This window comes from Erpetoichthys calabaricus, chromosome 16, assembly GCF_900747795.2.
Source record: "Erpetoichthys calabaricus chromosome 16, fErpCal1.3, whole genome shotgun sequence".
NCBI lineage: Eukaryota > Metazoa > Chordata > Cladistia > Polypteriformes > Polypteridae > Erpetoichthys > Erpetoichthys calabaricus.
The window spans coordinates 77,308,067-77,334,743 of NC_041409.2; the positions used below are offsets into that span (position 1 = coordinate 77,308,067).

Below are 26,677 nucleotides of genomic sequence, written 5' to 3' on the forward strand. Positions count from 1 at the left end.
AGATCCTCAACTGAGTGTCTCCTTAGAATTCCAAGAGCAAAACTTAAAAGAAGTGGTGAGGCGGCCTTCTGCTGTTATGCACCTAAAATCTGGAATAGCCTGCCAGTAGGAATTCGCCAGGCTAATACAGTGGAGCACTTTAAAAAACTACTGAAAACACATTACTTTAACATGGCCTTCTCATAACTTCACTGTAATTTAATCCTGACACTCTGTATATCCAATTCATTATAATAACTATTCATTCAAAATTTGTACTAACCCCTACTCTCTCTTCTGTTTTCTTTTCCGGTGTCCTATTGGTGGTGGCTTGTGCCACCACCATCTACCCAAAGCACCATGATGTTCCAACAATGATGGATGGATTAAAAGCCAGAAGTCTGTATAACCATCAGCATCAAGTGACTCCGTGAGAACCCTAACTACAAAGAGGACTATTTCATTTATGTTAGGTAGAATGCCCAAAGGGGACTGGGTGGTCTCGTGGCCTGGAACCCCTACAGATTTTATTTTTTTCTCCAGCCTTCTGGAGTTTTTTTTTGTTTTTTCTGTCCACCCTGGCCATCGGACCTTACTCCTTTCTATGTTAACTAATGTTGTCTTATTTTAATTTCTTATTTGTCTTTTATTCTTCTTTTCTTCATTATGTAAAGCACTTTGAGCTACTTTTTGTATGAAAATGTGCTATATAAATAAATGTTGTTGTTGTTGTTGAGTGTTCTTGTGTTTTCCGTTTTGTTCCTCTTAACCCGCCACAACCGGCTATAGTCGTTTCCCAGTGACATTTGCGAGCACACAGGAGCTGATCAGTCAGTGCCGTACATTTGTTGAGTAGCCAGCTCATGACCAATGGCTGAAAGCACCCCTAGAAGACACGGACGCTCCTCAAAAAACCCATCTTAAAAAAAAGCTGATAGACTATTTTCACATTGCTCCCTTACTTGCTGGGCTTACTTGCGGCTGCTCCATTGTGTGATATGCTTCTCGCGCAACGCTACGCATACTTAAAAGCCTGAACAGCACCTGTCCTTTTTGGCTGATTGCTTAGTTTCTCTCTCCTCCCCCTGACATCCTCTGCTCCTGTTAGGGGTCCCGCTCCTGTTGTACTCCCCTATGATATTTATCTATTCTTTAATCGAGAACTAACTGCATACTGAGCTCGTTTTACTTCTGAAAGAGACATGTTTATTTGAAGTGTTTGAATAAAGTTCCTGTCTCTACAATCTCCTGTGTTTTGGGCAATTCTGTGACCCAAGTGTGACACCCCTGCAGTCTCACTGTCCCTGGGATTGAGCCGCTGCACTAGACTAGCCTGCAAGCATCAGCGCTTACCTCTGTTTGCTTGAGTGCAGCCAGTTCAAGCGCAGTTCGCTCGGTGATTTACTGAATTTCATCCATGGCGTCAGTTGCTCCTTGTACATATTGTTCCAGTAGTTTTTTAAATAGTTTTTACAGTTCATTAGCAGTGTGTAAAATGATCAGTGTTGAAGTAATTGTGATGCTCTTTGCATGAAAAAAAATGTGTTCTATTAAAATTTCACTTTTCCTTTGTGAATTGTGACGTTTACTTAAAAAGTGCAGCAAAAAAGTATTTGGTGTCTAGGGATGCATTAACCCCCAAATATGTGGCAGTTTAAGGGTTAAAGCCCCAAGATGCTGCCGAAACGCCCTGCACCTTCTAAGGCTTCTGACAATGAAAACACCCTTGCATGAATTACAGTACATATAACGATAACATCGGTATTTTACATTCTAGCACTGCAGGAGACATAGCAGTACAGTATACGGGTTTACATTTACATTCTTTATTTTTACGTAATGTATTAAGCTGAGTTTGAAATTAAATTAAAGTGTTTTGGGGGCATATTTAGGGTTTAAACTATAAAAATAGGCATTTTTTTTTAACCACATCCAAATTTGCGGGTGCTCTAGGAACGTAACCCCCGCGAATTTTGGGGGTGTACTGTATATTTTTCTCATCTGATGACTCTGATTCCTTGAACATCAACATTTTTTCCCATTACATTTTTCTTTATATACAGTACCTATTGAATCCACAAAAATCTCACTCAGTTCAGTGTGAATAATATGACAAATACTGTAGTTTTTCATTCATAGCACTAAATCTATGCATTACGCTGAACTTGTATTGCAGTAGTAGGAGGACTATAAAACTAATTCACTGTATAAAATAAAAACAAATTCACATATATGTATGATACGTATCTATGTAAGTTATTATTACTTCTTCTTTTCTTTTCGGCTGCTCCTGTTAGGGGTCGCCACAGTGGATCATCTTTTTCCATACCTTCCTGTCCTCTACATGCTGCTCTGTCACACCCATCACCTGCATGTCCTCTCTCACCACATCCATAAACCTCCTCTTAGGCCTTCCTTTTTTCCTTTTTCCTGACAGCTCTATCCTTAGCATCCTTTTCCCAATATACCCAGCATCTCTCCTCTGCACATGTCCAAACCAACGCAATCTCGCCTCTCTGACTTTGTCTCCCAACTGTCCAACCTGAGCTGACCTTCTAATATACTTATTTCTAATCCTGTCCATCCTCGTCACACCCAATGCAAATCTTAGCATCTTTAACTCTGCCACCTCCAGCTCTGTCTCCTGCTTTCTGGTCAGTGCCACCGTCTCCAACCCATATAACATAGCTGGTCTCACTACCGTCCTGTAGACCTTCCCTTTCTCTCTTGCTGATACCCGTCTGTCACAAATTACTCCTTACACTCTTCTCCACCCATTCCACCCTGCCTGCACTCTCTTCTTCACCTCTCTTCCACAATCCCCATTACTCTGTACTGTTGATCCCAAGTATTTAAACTCATCCACCTTCGTTAACTCTACTCCTTGCATCCTCACCATTCCACTGACCTTCCTCTCATTCACACACATGTATTCTGTCTTGCTCCTACTGACATTCATTCCTCTCCTCTCTAGAGCATATCTCCACCTCTCCAGGGTGTCCTCGACCTGCTCCCTACTCTTGCTACAGATCACAATGTCATCAGCAAACATCATAGTCCAAGGGGACTCTTGACTAATCATATCTGTCAACATGTCCACCACCATTGCAAATAAGAAAGGGCTCAGAGCTGATGTAATCCCACCTCCACGTTGAATGCATCTGTCACTCCTACCTACTCTCACCACTGTCACACTTCCCTCGTACATATCCTGTAAAACTCTTATGTACTTCTCTGCCACTCCCGACTTCATCATACAATACCACAACTCCTCTCAGTCACCCTCTCATATGCTTTCTCCAGGTCCACAAAGACGCAATGCAACTCCTTCTGGTCTTCTCTATACTTCTCTATCAACATCCTCAGAGCAAACATCGCATCTGTGGTGTTCTTGTTCCCAGAAAAAGGTCTTTTTGTAAAACTCTGAAAAGCTTACTAATTTTCCTATTTTGATAACTCAAACCTTTTTTTTAACCTTTGGATGTTTACTGTTTACCTTTGTACAATTTTAGGTTATTAACTGGACTTGAACTGCTGAAATTTCGATAAAAAGTAGAAAGATTGGGTTGTTCTAAAACTTTTGACTGGTAGTATATATATTAAAATACATTTTGGAGTTATAGTGTAAAACGTAATTTTTTGCTTTATTGAATGTTATTTTGCTATTTTGTAAATGTATGAGATGCTTTAAACATTTCAAAGGATATTGTGTTGTAAATATATATATCTATATCAATATATAATGCAAAGTTGAATGACTCATTCACTCTCTCAACAACACTATTTCCGGTTTAGCTAAAAAGCTGAAATTTGTCAGGATGGTATATCAAAGGTAGTAGGTATTTGTTAGGAAAGGGCAATGTTATGAACAAAATTTAGGGGTTAAAAAATGCAATAGAAAAACTATAACCCCAAAATCTCAAAAATACTTCGACTGATTTGAATGAAATTTGGTGACGTTGCAGAAAAAACAAAATTAGCCGACATATGTTTTTTTATTTGTTGATACTGTATTTGTCAGTAACAATGCTCTAGCAAATAGTACATTCTAATGCACTGTGTCCCCCAATTTACAACAGTACTGACAATGATCTGAAGGAGAAATGGAGTGTGTGGGATTATTTCATTACTGCACACTAAGTTTAAAAAAGAGCTTCGACAAATGGCTCATGTCTTCAAAGGGAGCAACTGTTGTGTTTTTTTTTTTCTCTCAACCACTCTGGAATAAAAATTTCATTGTCTCACCGGATTTCAGTGCTTGTCTTAGAACAGTGTTTCTCAACCTTTCTGGCTATGGGATCCACTTTTACCTTTATAAGTTCCTTGACAACCCACAGACAGCGTTTGTATGGGGGGGGGGTCCAATTACCTATATCAAGCATGATAAGATGAAGCGAGTGCAGTTAGAAATGGGGGGGAAATATTACTCAGTATTGTTGATCGCTTTGGTGCTCCGGGAGTGTGTTATACAGTATGCTATACTAAATTTGGATTAAACTGATTACACCACATTTTTTATCAATGTAAAGCCTTGCATTTTCGAAAAAGTGAACTCTGTTCTCCACCTGCATATTGTCATTAAGTTCACAATACCAATCAATGATCAATCAGCATTAAGCACTTTTTGAAATAAAAGAAAAAAAAAAGACAAAAATAACACAAAATTAACCGATGGAGCCAAGCCACGGTTTAACAGAATGAAGAACAATTTTTTTTCTGTAGCTGATGGAGATGCAATTTTTCAGAAGAGTACAGGATGGAGCATCTGAGTGAGTAAAAATAACTAGTAACTTTTGTTTTTGTTGGCAGTCATTTATTCAGATCCACTGTACGCTGAGGCAATAATAATTTCAGGCTTTAATGCTAATGGGGAGTTGAGATTTTTAGCAATTTTTATCTTTGAATTACTTAACTTTAAATCACCTTCGTAATATTATACCACTTTAATGCTGAGTTCTGCTGCAATCTGTTCCACACGAACACCAATGAGTACTGTATGTAGCATGTGCATCAGTAAGCAGCTCAAGTGAACTAACAAAATTAGTCCCAGTACATAAAAAAAAAATTAAAATATTGTATACAGAAAATTTCTTAGTTACACATTACTTTTGATACATTGGAATAAGCAATACCACTATCACAGAGGCCCACTGACTCAGAAAATTTCTTGGGCAAAGCCGAGTAACACAGCTTATTAAATTTTATATATACATATATCTACCCCCTCTCGCTTTGTTCGCCAACTCCTAGCCACTTCGGGGCTCTGCCGCTCGCATATGGGGAAGTGGATGTACAATTTAAACAAATTGTTATTTTCATGGGAATTGTTACATATGCATAACAGAACTATTTTACATTACAGCAAGTAATTAACCATAGTAAAAACTAGTAAAATGTGACAAATTGAAAGAAAATTATGTTTCATGTTGCATTAGAGGTATTCATTGTGTTATACATTTTTGTTCTGTTTTGCTTTGAAATTAACACGCAAATACTTTTTAAGCTTACACTTTTTCTGTAAAACCAGTAAAAATAATTTTTTGAATTAAATTTTTGTGAATATCAAATTGAATTTTGATTCCATGTTTGGACTTTCATCGTGACAACAAAACGTATAACTGCCCGTGAGTGAATATAGTTTATTTATTAGAGAGAAAGAAACGGACTTTTTCAAATGTTTGCCCCTGTAATTTGTTAACTGTCATAGCAAAAGCTACTGTGACAGGAAACTGTAAATGTTTTAATACGAATGGCATATCAAGATCTCCTTTGGTGTCTAATATTTTCCACGGAAGATGTACTACATTACCTTTTTTGTCGCCTGTTAAAATTTTACATGTCATTGTCGTGTAACCGATTGACAATTTTCACGTTTATTCATCTGACTTCATCGTTTCTCGGTGCTAGGATTGCCCGTGTACTCATTTATTCTGTTGACAACCCTTCGGGATGAAGTTCATTAATAAGATTTGAACATAATAAGTCTTCTTTAATTGGGAACTTAAAGTGAGGAAAACGTAAAAATTTATAAGAGCTGAGAGCGCAGGAACTGTGTCGGACAAAAGCATTCACATGAATGAGAGGTGACAGGACCGTGGGCGTGTTTGAAAATGGTTGAGAGAAGGGCAGGACTTGAAAAAAATCTCTTGGCAATAGTCTTGTCTCAAGATTTTCTTTTATAATATACATATATATTCGGTTCACGAACGTCTCTGAACACATATTAATCGGGTTACGACCAAAAGGTTTGGCAAATTTTTGCATTTGTTCTTGACCACACACTCGGTATACGAACAAGCCAGTTTCCCTTTCAGTTTGTACGCGCAGATGATTTCCGCACGTGTTCATTCTATCCCTGTGCATTCCCTGTGCAGCGAGCGAGAGAGAGAGCGCAAGCGTCAGACACACACGCGCGAGCGACAGACACACAGATACACACACACACACACACACACACACAAGAGAGAGGGCTGGCTGCATAAGGCCGAGAAGGCAGTTAAAGAATGCACCGGGCTTGTTTTTAAAGAGACTGATTCGAGCATTGTTTTAATCGTTGTATTTAATGAAGACTTTTTTCTATTGGATCTTAACCTCCACTTCACTTCTGTTTACAGCGAACGGTTCGTATCGTGCATTGTTACTTTTCTTGGTTGTTTATTAAATTACGAATTTTTCAAATGTTCATTTTTTTCCCTGTGCTTAAAACTCATTAAAAAAAAAGAGTTTTTAGCGAGCGGTTCGTAGCGCTATAGCGGGAACTCTTGCAATGTTAGTTTTCTGTGTTGTTCAAGGTTTTCTCAGTGTTCTTCAATGTTTTTACATTTAGTTTACTATTACGCTGTGCATTCTATGGTATAATTAACTATATTTGTGCTTAAAAATCTTTAAAAAAAATATATTTACATACAGTTCGTACAGTCTGGAACGGATTAATTGTATTTACATACAATCCTATGGGGGAAATTACTTCGGGTCACGACCAGAGTTTTGGAACGTATTACGATCGTGACCCAAGGTTCTACTGTATGTATGTATGTATGTATATATATATATATATATATATATATATATATATATATATATATATATATATATATATATATATATATATATATATATATATATATATATATATATATATCTATACACACACACACACACACACACATCTAGAAAGAGAGAGATAGAGAATATATGAATATGTGTGTAGCTTTACTTTTAATACTCTGTGCAGCTTTACTTTGATCATTTACAAAAATACTCAGTATTACAGGAGCACCCCAAATGGACTCATCTGGCCTCTTTTTTCTTTTCCTTTTACTTGCACTTTAATTCAAAAGTCTATGAAAGACCAAGATAATGCACCACCTATCTTTGAAAAATTAGTCATTAACTATTTACAACAAAAAATCAAATTCCAGTGAAATAAAAAAAAATACCTTTGCAGCTTTATCTGTCTTCAGTGTTCGGACTCTGTCCCCTTGTGCAGTTAACCTTTCATATAACTCCATGGCACATTCACTAGCAGCACAATCTTTATTGCAGTCTGTCATTTTGCACAGTACAATATCAACCAAGCAAAAGTGCTCAACCTCAGCAAAAGATGAACAATGGAATTCTTCAGGATTTAGAACAGTACACAGTCATTTACTGTACAAAAATGTTTTTTCAGAAGCCCTAAAAAACAAACAAAAAACAGAGAAATAAAATTAAGACTTAAAAAATCACAACCTTTTTTAAATAAGATTTTGTTTCAACAACTAAGGGAAGCCTTGAATAGATAATTAATAAAGGTTTCTTTCTAACAACATGGTAAACTGTTAACATACATGGTAAACCTCCGTATTTTTTTAATTTGCATATGAAAAGATGAATGTTCAATATCAAGAAGGCCAAAGGTCTCCATTGTTCAGCTGCCAAAAAGCTAACAGCTTTAAAAATCAACTGTTAGAAATAGCTGACTTTGACAAAGAAATCCATCACTGCTTTCAATTTACAGGCACACCTTTTGGTCTCTTAATGATAACAGTTATTGGTAATCAGACCATGAGGACTTGTGGTCCTTCCATTCTGATACCTACTCTACTATATGAAGATAAGACAGGAATAATGCAAAGCACACATCCCAAAGCCCTTACGAAAATACTGCAGAAAATCCTCTGTATTACAAAGGCAAACCTCAGTACTGACAATGTCTGCAACAAGTCCTGAGATTATGATGATGGACTGGCTATGTTACAAAGTTATCAGAATAATGCAGCCAAGAAATTCAAAATGTGTCTTTTGCACCAAGATGAAGAAATGAAATATTACTGCAGTTTACCCTTGTACTGGAAGAGTATGGACTTAAATTATTCCAACTGTGGAACTCTGGGAACCATCCCTGTACAGTATGTCAAAAACTACTGTATATAGTGCAAACACAAAGATAAAACTCAAAAGCAATGCATTAAAAAGTTTCTGGATCTCAATCTGTTCTCTCTGACTAAATTTAGATCACTCCATTGGACAGAATAATGTTTCTCATCTGAAAAAGTTTGGTAACAATGATAACTTAATTCAGATTGTGCTATTATGCTTTAAATAAGTACACTGAAAATGAATACTTTATGAAAGAGGCATGGGAACATACAACCTGAGACACTGAAAAGCGATTGATTGAACGATAGTAGACAGAGAGATCTTCATTTGTTCCCAGGAAAACTGGGCTTTTTACAAAAGCACAATTTTATTTATATAAATTTTAGTTACAGTTTATATATTTATAAATATATTATTATTATATGGGGCTGCACGGTGGTGCAGTGGTAGCGCTGCTGCCTCGCAGTTAGGAGACCTGGGTTTGCTTCCCGGATCCTCCCTGTGTGGAGTTTGCATGTTCTCCTCATGTCTGCGTGGGTTTCCCCCGGTTTCCTCCCACAGTCCAAAGACATGTAGGTTAGGTGCATTGGCGATTCCAAATTGGCCCTAGTGTGTGTGCTTGGTGTGTGTCCTGCAGTGGGTTGGCGCCCTGCCCGGAATTGTTTCCTGCCTTGTGCCCTGTGTTGGCTGGGATTGGCTCCAGCAAACCCTTGTGACCCTGTGTTTGGATTCAGCGGGTTGGAAAATGGATGGATGGATATTATTATATGTATTTAAGTAATATTATATTTTCTTTTTTATTGTATTTATATACACACACACATATATATTACTTTATTACAACAAACAAGAAATACACATCAGAATAACTACATTTATTATGTATCAATTATATTCTTAACATTCATTTACTCGTGGGAATCGGACAAGATACAGGAAGAACACGTGATCAACAAAGAGAAAGCAACATCGGGTACAATGCATGAATAGAGCCTTGAAAGAGGCACCCGTGCATGGCAGGGCTTATTAATCCAAATACATACAGACACACACCCTCAGAACTGTCTAATTTAAAAAAAAATAAAACAATTAATTGGAAATATGTAAATTTTCTCCCTTATTTCCACATTGGAGTTCTTAGAGAAAAACCCCATACAGAAAATGTTAAATACTACAAGTGGGTATGGAGTTTTATGTTTTCTCGTTTTTAATTAACTTACCTAAAGTGCAAAAGAGAATATCATACACAAGCCACTTACAAATCTTAGGGAAGCAGCTATACATGCAATACAATACACCCACATTAGTTTCACTGACGTCTCTACTGGTGTGAATAATTTTAGTGAGTGTGCATCAAGCAATGGACTGGTGTCCCATCCAGACAAGTAATTCCCAGGGAAGGCCAAGTGTCAAACAAGGGTGGGGGGCTGTTACCCATTTTAATGATCATGTCTCTGCCTATTTGCATATTCTAGGTAATCCTGTTTAGAGCATATCACAATATATCATTAAGTTTTCTCAGACTGTAATGAAGTAAATGTGTGTGGATTCAGCGGGTTGGAAAATGGATGGATGGATATTATTATATGTATTTAAGTAATATTATATTTTCTTTTTTATTGTATTTATATACACACATATATATATTACTTTATTACAACAAACAAGAAATACACATCAGAATAACTACATTTATTATGTATCAATTATATTCTTAACATTCATTTACTCGTGGGAATCGGACAAGATACAGGGAGAACACGTGATCAACAAAGAGAAAGCAACCAAACAGGAGAAAATCGATCACTTTCTAATCTGCGTAATGCAACTGCTAACGATATAATATTTTCACATCTTTAAATATATTTCTTCCACAATGTTATATTTGTGATCCAAAACCTCATAACCATTGATACTATGTCGATGCATTCTACAAGAGAAGGCGAGGCTTGTCTGTTTTTAAATATCAGATATTTAGATAGATAGATAGAACCTTATTTGTCCTGGCTTTTTACATAGATAGATATGAAAGGCACTACATGCTAGATAGACAGACAGACACAGGAAAGACAAACGACTGTCTGTGCTTGCCATCAGTATTTCCCAATCAACCGCATACGCATGGGTGTGCTTTTTAATGTAGTTGTCACATGTCTGGTTCTTGCATTTTCTCTACAAAACATCAGGTATATCGCACCAGAATGTCATGTCAGTAAGCGAAGCAAACGTGATGGGGTCGCATCATCTTCCAGAGAACCGGACAAGTTATCCAATTATACACGCAGCTCCCTATTTCAGGAACAGGACAGTCGATTGCAAGCGATGCCGCAGTCAATTCACTGGCACCTCCACTCTCTCTGAGCTGACGTGTTCTTACATATGCAGTAAACGAAATGTAAAAGTCATGATAAAATGTATTGTGTTCAGCAGCTCCATTGTAGGAAGTCTACAAATTAGCTAAAAGTCTTTCATAACGAAACGATAATATGTCGCTTACCTCTGCTGACATGAGGCAGCATTCAACACCCGGCATCTACCACGACTTCCATTGCATCAGTAAATAAGTTCAGCAACGAAATGATCCCCCCTGGAAAAATGACTCTACATCAAGTAAGTAAGAAAGAAAGAAAAAACAAACAAATACGGAAAACTTGGAAAATTAGCATGATATACGTCTTACAATTATTTATTTTTAATAAATATAGTAAATGTGTAACAAAAATAGAATACTATATTTGGGTGATTGAGAAAACGCTTAAGTAGTTTGTTGTGAGGGGGACAGTACTAAATGACGGACACAATTCCGGCGATGCTGTTGACGGTGACAGATTCTACACTACAGCCTCAGTCTGAGCGAAAACGTGAGTGATGGTGTGTGTGAAGGTTTGGGTGCAACAGAATCCATTCTCTGTGCCGGTCTCCGGGGTGTGCTCATAAACTATCCATTTATTAGCATGAAGCTTTCTTGAATGACTGTGGCTATACCACCGCTACGTGATTGGTTGGTTTCCTCCTTTTAAATTTTACGCGTTTTCTAGCGTGGTGTGACTAGCATTTGACATGAGCGCTCTAACCTTATAGGCTGTAAATTGAATGTTTTAGTCGGTCACAGACGTGCATGTAATAATACATACAGACAGGGAACAAAACTATTTGTAGTTTATATATGTCAGTATGGTCGTACCTTCTAAAAGTGGGTTGTGTCGATCTTTAAAAGCAAAAACATAACATGTTGTATGTCTTATGTGTCTGAATAGGAAGTTCTCGGGATGCTATTTTCAGCTACACGGCTAAGTAGTTTAATTCGCGAATCAGTAATGGTTTTAAATAAATAATTTTCAACCATTCATCTTTTGGAACCTCATTACAGAGTTGCACCATCCAGAGACGGCAGTGGACTATTGGAACTACCGAAGATGCGATTCCACGGCATTGCTTTGCATTCTTAGGACCACCAGACTTAACACAAAGCACGCTCTAAACACGATTTGGGATTTAAATGTTCAAATTAAGCAAATACATAAATTAAGTGTTTTTTCAAGTAAATGGCTGGTGCATTTAAGATGAGTTTAACATTGTTGTAATATGTATAAAAATGTGAACATGCCACCTAAATAAAAATATATTGTTAGTCCGATTTTACTTGAGTTGTTATGTTGAGGTTTGAAAGTTCTTCAAGTACTACCGTCTGTCCATCAATTTTCTAAACCCACTTATTCAAAACGGTCACAGAGAAGCTCGAGCCCATCCCAGCAAGCACAGGGCGCAAGGCCATCACAGAAAGAATGCACATGCAGTTGTAAGAAAAGGTCTTTGGAATTTCCTGGATTTCTTCATTGATTACTAATAACATGTCTGATCTTTATCAAAGTCACAATTGTAGACACGCACAATGTAACTAAACTAATACCACACACACACACAGTTGTGCTTTTCATGTCTTTATTGAGAACAGTGCAGGGAAGATTGTGGCTTCTAAAGGAGGATCTGCAAGTTATTAAAATCAAGAGCTCACTCACTTTTTCCATCCAGCACTATGAATGATTACTCAGTGTGCTTAACAAAGACATGAAAAGAATAACTTGATTTGTAGGCAGATTGTGCTTGTCAATAATCGTGACTTAGATATAGAGCAGACAACATTTTATTGGTAATCAGCGTTGAAATCCAGAGAATTCCAAAGGGTTCACTTACTTTTTCTTGCAACTGTACACATACACACCATAAGTACAATTTAACAATGCAAATTCACCTAACCTGCTTGCCTTTATTCTTTGTATCTTCTTGGTGTGAACATGGACTTTCTATTAATTCATGCAAAGTAAACCATTTACCCATTTTCCACTGTGCTCTTGATGATGAACTCATTTTGAAGTAACAGCTGACATCTATCCTACTAATCCCCTTCATAATATTACACACACTTCTACACTTCTGTTAACGGCATATGTTAACTGTTTTCAGTAAAAATATTAAACTCTTTCAGTCTCTTCTAACAAGGCATACCCAATGTTGCTGAAATCAGTCTAGCATCTCTCCTCTTTGACCTTGTCTAGCACTGTTGTATCTTGTTTGAATGTGGAAACGGCTGCCAACACTGCTTTCTGTTTAGGGTGGCTGCACTTACTTTACTACTGTTCTACTGTATAATGTCAGTAGGCAGTTTGATGTTGCAGTTAAGACATTGGATTTAGTTTTTTGGCTTTACTCTCGAGCTCCTACTTCTTTACTTATTTATATAAGTAGAAGTAATATGTGAATAACCCACAATTTATGTTCACACTAGGGGGCTCCGCCCCCTGCTCGCTTCGCTCGCCAACCCCTGGTGTTGGGAATGACAAAGAGCGTGATGTATGAATGAGATATAGAATAGTGTGACGGTGTAGATGATGCAAATAGAAAGCAAACAATAAAGTGTGTGGCACAGTGTAAAGGTTTATTTGAAAATTTCTTTGTACACGCCGTTTAAGTGTAAAAGGTAATTCCAGCTCAGAACTTGTAAGGTCATTTAAGATGGTTATTGTTGTGGTCAGAGTCAAGTTTGTCAGAGCCTAGAAAGAGTTGTGTCTCTCCAGGAAGTAATGGAATGACTTGGGTATTAATGTTTTCCATATTAATATTTTTTGGACATAATATAGTGCGTTGTGTTAAAAGGGGCATTTGGTCTAATGAGATTGCTGTTCGAAATGTCTCTGTAACTAAGTTGTCGCAGATAAAGGCTTGAGGAATTGTAATAATATGTGCCTGAAGTCCAGCTGTATTGGTGAGTGTACCATCTCTCAGTTGTAATAAGCAATTGTTATGATCTGGTTTTGGACATCGTATCTTTTTTACTAACTGTATCTTTTGAAAGCAATGCCAATTGTCTGCGTATTTTAAGGTGCACTGAACAATAGCTGAGTGCATGGCATCTGGAAGAATAGCTAATCACTGTCTAAAATCTCCTCCTCATAAAAGTACCTTTCCTTCAAATCGAATATTATTATTCATAAACGTTTGTAGAAGTTTATGAATGGTGTTGAGTAAGTGACTTCATGCCATTGAACATTCATCAATAAACAACATTTTTTCAAGACGGATGTCACGTGCAGTGCCACCGTTAATGTTCATAGTGGATACCGATTTGTAGGATCTAATGTAGTTGATAAAGATTTCACTTTCAGGTACATCGTCAGTTATAAGCCTCTGTAGATATTCAGTATATGAATGTAAAGAAGGCAGTCTAATTTGACCCTTTTGACAACAACGTGTAAATGTATAACTTGTATTTCCAGTTGTTTCTTCAGGGAAGTGAACTGAATGACAATGATTGCAAATGACATTCATTAATCCGAATGAATTTTACTGGTGTATGTTTTTCTTGTGCCGTTTGAGAGGCGCGTTGTTGCATGTGTAGTATTTGGGACGTGTTGTTTTGGAGCTGTAATCGATTTGCCTGTGCTGTGTGAGAAGCCCGTTGTAGCCTTCGCTGCCATTAACGTATGTCTGAGACGGGAGGTGTTTCGTTTTGAATCCGTGCCTGTTGCGATGCAGCACTTTGATTGATAGTTTGCGTCATGTGGATCCAGGATGTAGATTTGTGCATATTTGCGTTGTTGATTTGTTTCAGGGTGCACTGTTCCAATGCGATGCAGTATTTGTGCACATATGCGAAAGTAGTATGGGCCATTGCCTTTTGGTGGCCTGATATTTACTCCGGTATATGCAAAAGCAAATGAACCATTGTAGGATCTAATGCAGTTCATAAAGTTTTTACTTTTAGGTACATCGTTAGTTAGAAGCTTTAGTTGAGCTTTGCGTTTTTGGAGTCGAGACATTTTTTCTTTTCGAAATATGGATAAGTAATAAGGAGAATTGCACTCACTGTTAATATGGAGCCTTTTCTGCGGTTGAACAGTTAATAGTGCCTTATTGTAATGAGATCCACCTATGCTGCATAGCCGTCTATTTTGTTGTTTCTTTCGTTTTCGTGTGTTTGTTCCTGTTATCCTTTCCTTTTCGTTTTGTACCCGTGACCGTGTATTCATGACTTGTTTCTTTCTCAGCATGCGAAATATGGATAAGTAATAAGAAGGATCGCAGTCACTGTTAATATGTTTCTTTTTCTGCAGTTGAACGGTTAATAGTGCTTTATTGTAAGGAGATCCACCAATGCTGACACCTATGCTGTCTAGTGTGAAGGTGTTGATGTTCACTTTAGAATATGTGGCTTTGGGTGTCACTTCTTATGGATGTGTGTGTGTGTGTGTGTTGGGGGGGGGGGGGGGTTGAGGATTGTTGTCGCGCGAGCGTCTTCTTTCTTTTTGTGTTCCTGTGTCTTGTTGAATCCCCCTCTTTGTGTGTGTCCCGTCCGTTGCTTGTAGGGTCTGTGGGGTGGTTTTGTGTTCTTTTTTTTGTGTTCCATGGGCTTGTTGAATCCCCTTCTTGGTGTGTGTCCCGTCCGGTGCCTGTAGGGGGGGGGTGCCTTGCTGTTGTGCGCGAGCCTCTTTTTTTTTTTTTTTTTTTTTTTTTGGGTCTAGTTTCGTGTGCAATGTGTTTCGTGCTTTGCTTGCGTTTGAATACTTTTTTATGTGCCGTTTCCTTTTTTCGGTGCTCTTTGCGCCTCATTTCTCAATTTTTCCTGTGCTCACTCCTTTTTTCTGTGGTCTTGTCCGCCTCTCGCGGCCCCTCATCCGCCTCTCTCGCCCTCTTCTATCCGCCTTTCTCGGCTCCTCAGCCGACCCTTGCAGACTCTTTTTGCGCCTGCGCAGTACGTCTTTTTGCAGCTACGGCCCATTGCCGGATGTGCCTGCGTCCATCATCCGGTTTAGCATTCTTGGTTAGTAATATGGATGTTTGCTACATTTGTACTGTTTTGCACAAGCATTAGGAAGTTTTTCTTTTCATAGAGAACCACAGACACTTGGAATAAGCTACCAAGTACCGTTATAGACAGTAGGACTTTAGGGACTTTCAAAACTCGACTTGATGTTTTTTTTAGAAGAATTAAGTAGATAGGACTGGTCTCGTCTAGATTGTTCTAATGTTGAGGGTCTGGTGGACCCAGAGCAATATTTGAATTTTGGAACAACTCAGCCACATTTACTCATACAGTGGAACCTCGGGTCACGACCATAATTCGTTCCAAAACTCTGATCGTAATCCGATTTGGTCATGACCCGAAGTAATTTCCCCCATGGGACTGTATGTAAATACAATTAATCCATTCCAGATCGTACGAACTGTATGTGCTTAAAAGTCTTTCAAAAAATATATTTACAAATATAGTTAATAATACCATAGAATGCACAGCGTAATAGTAAACTAAATGTAAAAACATTGAATAACACTGAGAAAACCTTGAACAACAGAGAAAACTAACACTGCAATAGTTCACGCTATAGCGCTACGAACCGCTTGCTAAAAACACTTTTTTTTAATGAGTTTTAAGCACAGGGAAAAAAAGGAACATTTGAAAAATTCGTAATTTAATAAACAACCAAGAAAAGTAACATTGCAACAATGCACGCTATGAACCAATCGCTGTAAACAGAAGTGAAGTGGAGGTTAAAATCCAATAGAAAAAAGTCTTCATTAAGTACAATGAGGTTAAAACAATGCTCGAATCAGTATCTTTAAAAACAAGCCCGGTACATTATTTAACTGCCTTTTCGGCTTTATGCTGCCAGCCCTCTCTGTCTCTCTCTCTCTTGCGCACATGTGCCTGTGTCTCTCTCTCTCACGTGTGTGTGTGTGTGTGTCTGTCTCTCTCTCTCTCTCTCTCTCTCTCACTGCACAGGGAATGCACAGGGAGAGACTGAACCCGTGCGGAAACATCGGCACGCACAAACTGAAAGGGAAACTGGCTTGTTCATATACCGAGTGTGTGGTCGTGAACAGATGCAAAAGTTTGGCGAACTTTTTGGTCGTAACCCGATTTGTACGAGTTCAGAGACGTTTGTGAACCAAGGTTCCACTGTATTTACCAAGGATCATGCTGATTGCTTTTCCAGCAAAATTGAAAATTTTCATTTTCTACACAACATTATAACTACAAATTTACATAACTTCAATTACACAGTACATAAGACAACGAGACACACAGACAAGCAATAAGTACTTAGTTGTGGTGCTGGCATTGGCTGCTGTGCAGGTTGGGCTGGTGGGATTCTAGGACCTTCCTGTTGAATCCTCCTCATGATGGCTGCAGATGTTGGGTTCCTTGGCACATGCTGTCTAATTTGGATGTGAAAGCTCACCAATGCTTTGCCCATTTCCTCAAGAAAGAGCTGTCTCCCATGGTGCCTCTTTTTTCCATTCTTGGTTCAAGGTTGTCCAGATGACAAAAGCATTGTATGCTGAAATGCCCAGTATGTGGAGAGTGCAGTGTTTTTCTTTTGCAGCTGTATCAAGTCACCAGCTTTCCCAAATGGCCTGCTCATCTGTTTTGTAGCATTGTAGTCCATTATCTCTGGTTTTTGATGTTGCTGGCCACAGATTCTCCCATCCCTATATAGCGTACTCATGAAGATCACATTTTTGTTCCTTTCTTCAGCACATAGGACACCAAGGAGGTGTCATCTGTATAGACTTACTTTGAAGACTTCGTTGACTTATTCCATGTGACCAAAAGCCAAGGTGTCTCCTTTTAATATTAGTGACTATGGAAAATGATCATATAATGACCATTTTTAGTGGATGCTAAATCTATGGCAAAACACCTTTATAATGTCTGACTGTAACTTTAAAAACTAAGTTTCCTCTTGAAACATCTATCTATCTATCTATCTATCTATCTATCTATCTATCTATCTATCTATCTATCTATCTATCTATCTATCTATCTATCTATCTATCTATCTATCTATCTATCGGTCCATCTATCTATCGGTCCATCCATCAATCTTTCTATCTATCCATCCATCCTCAAAAGTTCACCATCATGATATACAGTGACTTACCACACTGAAGATATCTCAGAGGACATGACCGAGCAGCAAAATTATTAGGTTTTTATGACAATGTGAGTTGGTGATTGAATGTGAGAGTTGCCACTGTAATGTCAAACCTTTTAGTTGAACTAATTATTCAGGTTATTTGAGGGTTTACTACTAAGTACTGACACACTATGTTTGTTAATTTACTTTATTATAGTCTGAGAAAACTTAATGATATATTGTGATATGCTCTAAACAGGATTACCTAGAATATGCAAATAGACAGAGACATGATCATTGAAATGGGTAACAGCCCCCCACCCTTGTTTGACACTTGGCCTTCCCTGGGAATTACTTGTCTGGATGGGACACCAGTCCATTGCTTGATGCGCACTCACTAAAATTATAAGTCTTATTCACACCAGTAGAGACGTCAGTGAAACTAATGTGGGTGTATTGTGCAAATGCATCTCTAACAGGTAAATACTGTAGTACTAAATAGCATGTACAGCTGCTTCCCTAAGATTTGTAAGTGGCTTGTGTATGATATTCTCTTTTGCACTTTAGGTAAGTTAATTAAAAACGAGAAAACATAAAACTCCATACCCACTTGTAGTATTTAACATTTTCTGTATGGGGTTTTTCTCTAAGAACTCCAATGTGGAAATATGGGAGAAAATTTACATATTTCCAATTAACTGTTTTTTTTTTAAATTAGACAGTTCTGAGGGTGTGTGTCTGTATGTATTTGGATTAATAAGCCCTGCCATGCACGGGTGCCTCTTTCAAGGCTCTATTCGTGCATTGTACCCGATGTTGCTTTCTCTTTGTTGATCGCATGTTCTCCCTGTATCTTGTCGTCCAATTCCTGCAAGTGAATGAAAGTTTGTTAGTAATGTGTTAAAAAAAAATGGGGCATTCTTTATTCATCTTAACAGTGTCCTTACTTTTCTGTACAGATGTTAAGAATATAATTGATAAATAATAAATGTGATCCAGGCTATGTAATTACTGAAGTTTTCATTCTTCTTAGTTTTTCTGGTGTGTATTTCTTGTTTGTTATAATAAAATAATATGTAAAATAAAAAATAAAATATAATAATACTTTAATATATATATAATAATGATATTTATAAATATATATCAGTAAAATTAATATAAATTAAATTGTGCTTTTATAAAAAGCTCAATTTCCCTGGGAACAAATAAAGATTTCTCTATCTATCTCTCTATCTACTATCAATCAATCAATCAATCAATCACTTTTTAGTGTCTCAGGTTGTATGTCCCCATGCCTCTTTTATAAAGTATTCATTTTCAGTGTGTACTTATTTAAAGCATAATTTCACAATCTGAATTAAGTTATCGTTGTTACTGAACTTTTCCCACGAGTCTACAATGGATAATGCAGGTTTAAAAATGTTGCGCTTTTTATTTGTAAACGTTTTTATCGTGAGTCCTGGGTAGTGCAGTAGTTATTGTAGTTGTGGTGTTTGACAGTTACAAGATTGCTTACTCATTTGCCAAGTAGGTGACATTCTGTGGCACATGCATAGTTCAAATGTGTTTTCTCCACATATAATTTTTTTCTGCATTTGAAAGATGTGCCTGTGTCAGAATAACAGATGAGATGAATTGAACAATTATATTTGAGTGCATGCCTTGTAATTGTTTAGAGCTCAATGCAGCAATGAGCTTGCGCACCCTGAAACAGAAATAGTCCTTTCAAAAATGAGTGGACGGAAAAATGCATTTTATGATTTGTTTGTCTGATACAGTCTCTAAAAAAAACTGCTTTGTACTCTTTACCTACTGGAGTCATAGACAGAAAGTCTTCTCCCCTATTCTTCCATTTATAATACCAACATTGTTATAGAAGTCAATATATTGATATACATATTGAGACCATAATTAAGCAATGTGCAACCATGGTTCTGTCATGCTTAAAATACAATTTGTTTAAGATCTATTAAGCAATTGCTTTCAAACTAGACAGTTCAATCTACAGATGCATTTCCATAATATAACTGTTTGCATTAATTGCATTATTTGATTTTGTTTTATAGGTAATAATTTATTTTTCCTTTTGGTGAAGGCAGCTTCTTGAATTGCTGTGTTACTTGACCACAAGCACTAATAAGTTCCCCTATTTTAATATATTTTACTATATAAATCCCTGTAGTTTTGTGTTTGTGCAAATGCAGGTAATGCCCAATCACTTTGTTCATTTTCTCTTTCTGAATTTTTGGATGCTCTTTGTAGAGATTGTGCACCGCTGGCCATATTTTGGCGTCATGAGAAATGATACACATAGCTACTTACTGTTATTACAAGCTGTCAGACATCAAACACATTATGATAAACTATGCAAGTGTGCTGTGGAAGGGGACCTGGAATGTTGAGAGACAGTAACTCCTGCTTCCAAAGCCTTGCTTTCCTTTTTTTCTTAGAAGCTTCCAAAAGCAAACAGACTGAAGTATTAGAGAGGGTTTTACATGCTGTCACTCATAAAAACATCTCTGTGCTGCTACTGTAATCATTTTTAATTTATCTAGGAAAAAACAATGCATAAAGCATTTTTGAAAGTATGATTTTTTTTTTCTGCTAAATGACTGTTGTTCTGAGAGCAACTAATAGAATGTTGTTAAATCACAAGATGAACAACAGAGAAAAGAAATCTGACATATTTATTATTGTCATGCAGACACATTCTAATCTTCTTTGTAAAGTTATTATATAATGTTAGCTCCTGGAGACTTCTTTATGGCAAGCTTCATTTACATAAGGGCATAACTTTGAAACATTAGAAATACAGGTAAGTTTTCTAATTAAGAAAAAAAGAACAGCATTTAACTCTCATTTCATTTCCTGCATTATTGTATATCTTGGTCATAGCACTTCATACGTTTTAGTAGAACAGGAGAGTCTGATCATTGATAGTTAAAGCAGATTTATCCATCAAAGTGGAATGTGCATTCTTAAGGTATGAATAAGTTATTTCTCCTCCTAGAGTACTCAGCCTGATTAAAGCGACAGTGTCAGTGTTCGATGAAGCAATAAGTTACTATTTACGTACTAGCAGTGTAAACCCGTGCTGTAAATAGCCTGGGGTCCTAGAAACTATTGAAATCGCCAGGGAAAAAAAATTGAAATGTAGAGATGTCAGGTAATTGAGAGGAACTACTCTGGGCGTCTCTCTCCTAGGAGGATTAGTTTTGCTGACGTGCTTGCATCACTTGTACATTAGCGTTGGGAGAAAAAGTGAAAGGGATACCGTTTTGCCAATATTTGCGGTTAAGCGACTTTGTCTTTCTTCTGAGGTTTCGTTTTGCTGACGTGCTCGCCTCGCTTGTGTATTAGTGGCTAAGCGAGTGTCTCTTTCTTCAGAGGTTTCATTTTGTGGACTTGGTCACTTCCCTTGTCTATCAGCAGCTAAGCGAGTTTCTCTCTTTTCTCTGCGGTTTCACTTTGGCAACAGAGTCTCTTTTTTTGAGCCTCATGCTGTAGCCTCGCACTTCCAAGCCAGACAGACAGACAGACGCACACTTCCACGCATAGACATTTATATATAAGATGTCATGCCTAACATATATCTGACTAACACTAACTCTTACAATCAGAAATAAGCTTTCAGCTCAAAGGTTCTAGAATTACATTGTGTTATTATCAAAATAAATTTCTAAAAATCCAGAGGTAGGGGTTATAAGTTGTTGATGTTTTATCTGTGTGAAAAAAGGTTCCAGTGCTCATTCTGTCACTTTAACATAATCAAAGCCATATTAAAACAGTCAAAGCAAATTCAAATATTTTTAGATAGCAGTTAATCTTTTTGATTGTTGTTCTTGTTGGAATTTCTCCAAAAGTAATAAGTAAAGTTTTTTTCCTAAAGTTAATAATTACTGTAGAACAGTGTCAGCTGGCAATGTTTGTGGTTCTAAAATCAGAGAGAAAGTGGACAACAATAGGATTCCTGTTGGAGAAGCAGGAGTGTAACTGCACTTTAATAAAGATGTTGATGCTTATTTCCAGTTTGCCAAAATGTTCCTGGCTGAAAGAATTCTGGAGCAGTTTTCTACAGACAGATGAAATCATACCCAGTGGCTTACATGTGAACAGTAAGAAGTATATCAGTACTCAAGCATGGTGATAATTTTGTGAAGACTTGGAGGTCTTTTATTGCAGGGGTTCTCAGGTTCAGTTTTGGAGGTCCCAATTTTCAGATTTTTCGTTCCAGCCCAAAGTTTTAAAATAGAAGCAAATGAATGCTCAAACAACATGTTTGATCTTCATTTTAGTCAACGCACTTGGTAAGATTCGCAACCCTCAATTATCTTTTAGTCTTAAGCAGCTGCATTTACGATTGTAGTTATTTAATATTTGCTTTGTTTTCCATCTGCCAACTAACAATGAGATGCAAATCAGAAGGAGCCAGTAGCTCATCATCTCTATTTATACTTGCATGAGTTTATCATGAAGTGTCTGTTTGAATAAAATATTTGGAAAGAAACAAAAGATAAAATAGTGAAGGACTGAAAAATACTAATCTGCACCAGTCCACAAATCATGTGGATGATATATTTGAACAAGAAATATCTGCAGTATAAATGTGATAACAAGTTCTGTTACCAGCAAGGATTAAGTTCTCATTAGGCATTAAGGTTGGAAAACAAACCTGCAGCCACTCCAGCCTTCCCTGCTTTACTGAATCACGTGTTATAATGGCAGGAGGCATAAATTCTGTTCTGTATGTTTAGAATTCCAGTCTATCCATCAATGAGCTGAAGTATAGCTAGCTCATGAGGTTTAGATTGGCCAAGTCAAAGTGCAGACTTAAACCCAATTGAGAGTGCCATGTAGTCAGTAGTTGGCACTCTTGAAACAATACCAAAAACCACAGTAAGAACTAAATGACTTGAAGAATCAGAAAGAAAAATTATATATATTGTGATAAAGATACAAAAGACATTAGAAATATTTGTGGCCCAGAAGGCAAGCCCCATATATTATAACTAAAATGCGGGTTGAAATGCGTTGAAAAAAGGTAAAGGAAAACGTCATAAAGATGCAAGTTAAAATTAGACTGTTTAAGATGGTGGAGCTCCCAGTCTTAAAGGCTCCTGGCAGGAAGAGGCGGGTCCAGATGTCATTATCATCAATCTTCCAGTCTGCAGAGAGAGGAGGAGAAAAGGTATCGGTGAACAGTGCCCTTGGGCTTTCCGTCGGGAAATTACAATTATCTGAACCCTTAAACTGTCCCCTGTGCACTCGCGTGTGGCAATATTAAGCATTCAAGAGAGGGCAAACACATGGGAGCTAAAATGAAACAAAAACAATGACTGACATTTAGGGTTATTACTACTGTATATAAGTTATTCCCCAACACCTTCAGTGGAATGGTCTCTGTGACCAATGACACACTCGTATAAATTAACTCTCGCCCACCCTTTCCTTTTGCCACCTGTGACTCTTCATTCTCCTGTCAACAGAGCTTTTGCCACCACTTGACCACCTGACTCCAAGTTCTATTCCTTGATTGATGACACCAGGTCAAACCTCCACCTAGTGGAGCCTGCTGTCCATGCAACTCCAAAGAGCCAACCGGGTAAATCGCACAACCTGAAACAATCAATTTAAGCTTGAAAATCAGAGTTTGGCAGAGTTGGCCAAAATTCCTCAACAACTTTGTGCAAACTGATGAATAACTATACAGGAGAAACCTCATTACAGTTATTGCTGCTTAAGGTGGTGTAGCCAATCATTGGTTGTGTGTGTCAAATGTGTTTACATTCAAGGTACTGGATGTTGTATTACTTTTAAAAGAAAATATATTGTTTTTAAATGTTGAGTTATTTATTCACTTGTGGTCTCTTTTTATTTATTAATTATGTTTTTGTTTTTCTTACTTAATATTTCTTAGTAACATAGATATTGGTGTTTCTGGTTGTAGATTTTGAGTTTCACTCAGACAGTCATGTTTTCCTGCTTGTATTGAATTGTTGTAAGGTTTCACATACTGAACCCTGCAGCCAGTAGAATTTCAAAATAAGTAAATGGATAAAAAAAAAGATAGCACCCCCATTTCCTTCCATAAAATATGATCACATTATTAGTAATAGATACTTTCTAGTGTGTTTTGTGAAATTGCTATTTATTTATTTATTTATTTTTTATTCCCAGAAGGACAATGACATCTTTGGTGGAATATGAAGATTCCGATTCCGAGAATGATAGAAGTGGACCAGAGAACCCAAGATGTTCAAGCGTAACCCTAAATGGTTGTGAACCTAATATTTCAGGATGTTCATCTTTGTACAGTGAAGCAGATTGTTTTCAGGATGTATCTAGACATGCAATAAGACATAATCTTAACATAACCTCTAGTGTAAGCACTCAAGTAGAAAGTGTGCACAAAGTACAAAATGTTCAGTTTTCTTTGCATTCATATCATAATGTTAACCAAGGAACAGGACAAAGATATGCACAGGTGGAGCACCGTCCTCCGGCTCACAACATTCAGAAACGATCATTTCAGCTGAAAGATGGTAATCCAAGAGCAGTGAAGCCTTATGTACCTAAAAGACTGAGGGTAGGACCATCTGTGTGTGGCATGGACTCAGGGAACTCTTCTGGAAATGAAGTGAACACAATGGGCGAAGCGGATTCTGCCATATTGTCAGAGGCTTCTGTAACACTGCGCGCACATCTTGGCACACGATATGCTGCCACTGAAATTCCTAGAGCAGTACTTTTCCAAATGGCAGCTCATCAGGGTCCAGTGAATAAGGTCCAATGGTGTCCTGTGCAGCAGTACAGCCATCTTCTTCTTTCTGCTTCCATGGATCACACTGTAAAGGTAAATGGTGTACCTGAACATCACTCGTTATCTGCATCTCTAAGGGAGAGGGAGGTGACCTTCACACTTTAGTTTGAGTTCTGGGAATGAACATGTGTTACTGTAGAGAAGCATCTAAAAATAAGTTGTTTCTGTTAATAATTGAGGATAGCATGTTTCTGTAGAAGAACTAGGACATTTTTTTTAGTTGCTGACTTCATCCATATTCTAACCTGCTTATCAAGTTTGGGGTCATAGGAAAGCCGTGTTTGTTTTGCTCACTAGTGTGATGTCCCCTATATATTCTGTTAGTCACAAAATCTCACAAGTATGGGTTCCAAGGAGATCAGCGGAGAGAAGTTTGCAAATTTATTATTTACCTTTCAATCGCTGTTTGTCTCAGTGATGTGTCATAAAACTCTTCTTTATATATAAGTTGCTTAGTAAGAATGTGTCTCTATATAGAAATATAGATTTTTGGTCTCTGTGTCTTTAGACCAGTTCTTCCACATTGACTTTTATAGATATACATTTACATTAGTGTCAGTAAAGATTGTTCACTTTTGTGTTGTACCAGTGTGGTTCTAACCTTCAGTAATATATTTTTAAAATAAAGTAGCACTTGTCTTTTGTTAATTAGGTGAATCTACAACAGACAGATGTGGAAGGGTCAGTAAATGAAGGGTGCAGAAATGTTACAGAAATGGGTGACACGTTGGTGTAGTGATCTTTGCTGCTGTCTTACAGTTCTGGAGTCTCACGTTTCAATCATGGTCTATGGATGACTGCATGGCATTTGCACATTCTTCCTGTGTCTGTCTACTTTTTATTTAGATTCTCAAAATTGTGTCTCACATCCCAAAAACATTCCAGTTAGTTTGTCACCTCCTTTGTGTTGGTAAAATGTATTACCAACATATTAGTGAGAAACATCAGAATAAACAGAATCTAGGAGTATATACCCAGTTCTACTTAATATGGACCTTTCAAACAACTGATTAGATCATTGGTATTTCTAGGAAAAAGTCACACTTTAAAACTTATGAACTCCTCCTTATTGCAAAATAAATAAATAAACATAAAGGGACTCCAAACCTTTACCTCCCATGTGACCCCCCCCCCTTTTTTTATGAATTTTAATTTTAACAAATTTTTGGCATGTTTTTAGACATTCTTTTTTGTAACCAGTTCTCAATTAATGTTTTTCATTTATTCCTAAAAGGTTTGATAAACTTCAGCATGGTGGTCATGTGTTGTTGCATGTTGATTAGCATATGTAAGTAAGAATTGCACTGTACTCTGTGCATATGACAATAATAAACCTATAAATCTATACATTCAAAATTAGATTACAATAGATAAAACTTTATTAATCCCATGGGGAAATTCAAATGCATACAGCAGCAGAAATATAACAAACAAGAATAAAGACTCACAAGACAGATAATACAGCCAATCAAATTAATCGGTAAATAAATAAATAAAAATAAACTTAACAAGTACATGAGGTGGAAGCTTTGAATTGCCTAATGGCAGTGGGCAGAAAAGACCCCGAGAGGTGCTTCTTAGCACACTATGGTGGAATGAGCCAGCAGCTAAAAGCAGGGCTGTCTTAACAGTATCAGAGGTCCCTGGGCATTGTAGTGCACTGGGGCCCCTATTTTGATAGCAAAACAGGAACATACATAGGCATCAGAAACATTGTGGGCCCCAATGCCCCTGGAGACCCCGGCAGTGCCCATTTTACCCATACGTTAAGACAGCTCTGGTTAAAAGTGCTCCAAGAGAGCATTTCCTGCAGGGGATAGAGGAGATTTATTATGATGGCATCCCATTTTGCTACCATCCTCTTTTCCACAACAGGTTTCAGTGTGTATAGGGTTTCCCCTGTGATGGAGCAGGCTTTCCAGATAAGTTTGGTCAGACATTGTGCTTCTTTTGTGCACAGTTTGCTTCCATGGGAGACTGCAGTGCAAAAAAAAACACTACATTAGCTCTTATGGTCTGGTTTGAAATTGGCCCTGTGTGAGTGTGTATGTGAGCATGGCGTAATGTGGACGCAGGGCCGGTTCAGAATTGCTTCCTGCCT

At 37.5% G+C, this 26,677-nt stretch overlaps 2 protein-coding genes across 3 annotated transcripts in view; one reads left to right on the forward strand and one right to left on the reverse strand.

Annotated features, from left to right (window-relative positions):
• Positions 1–10,918, reverse strand: part of LOC114666415 (tryptophan--tRNA ligase, cytoplasmic-like) — a 31,488-nt gene extending 20,570 nt beyond the window's left edge. Inside the window, exons 1-2 of the mRNA XM_028821269.2 lie at positions 10,838–10,918; positions 7,419–7,656 (exon numbers count right to left, since the gene is read on the reverse strand). Of these exons, the coding sequence (XP_028677102.1) occupies positions 7,419–7,532 (114 nt within the window). The 5' untranslated portion in view covers positions 7,533–7,656; positions 10,838–10,918. The remainder of the gene's footprint in view (positions 1–7,418; positions 7,657–10,837) is intronic.
• Positions 10,919–11,041: 123 nt separating this feature from the next.
• wdr25 (WD repeat domain 25) overlaps positions 11,042–26,677 on the forward strand; it is a 159,097-nt gene continuing 143,461 nt past the window's right edge. The window contains exons 1-2 of one of the 2 annotated variants that reach the window (XM_028821266.2): positions 11,042–11,201; positions 23,934–24,609. In XM_028821266.2, coding sequence (XP_028677099.2) covers positions 23,941–24,609 — 669 coding nt within the window. In that variant the 5' untranslated portion in view covers positions 11,042–11,201; positions 23,934–23,940. The remainder of the gene's footprint in view (positions 11,202–23,933; positions 24,610–26,677) is intronic. The other variant, XM_028821267.2, reaches the window with a different exon arrangement.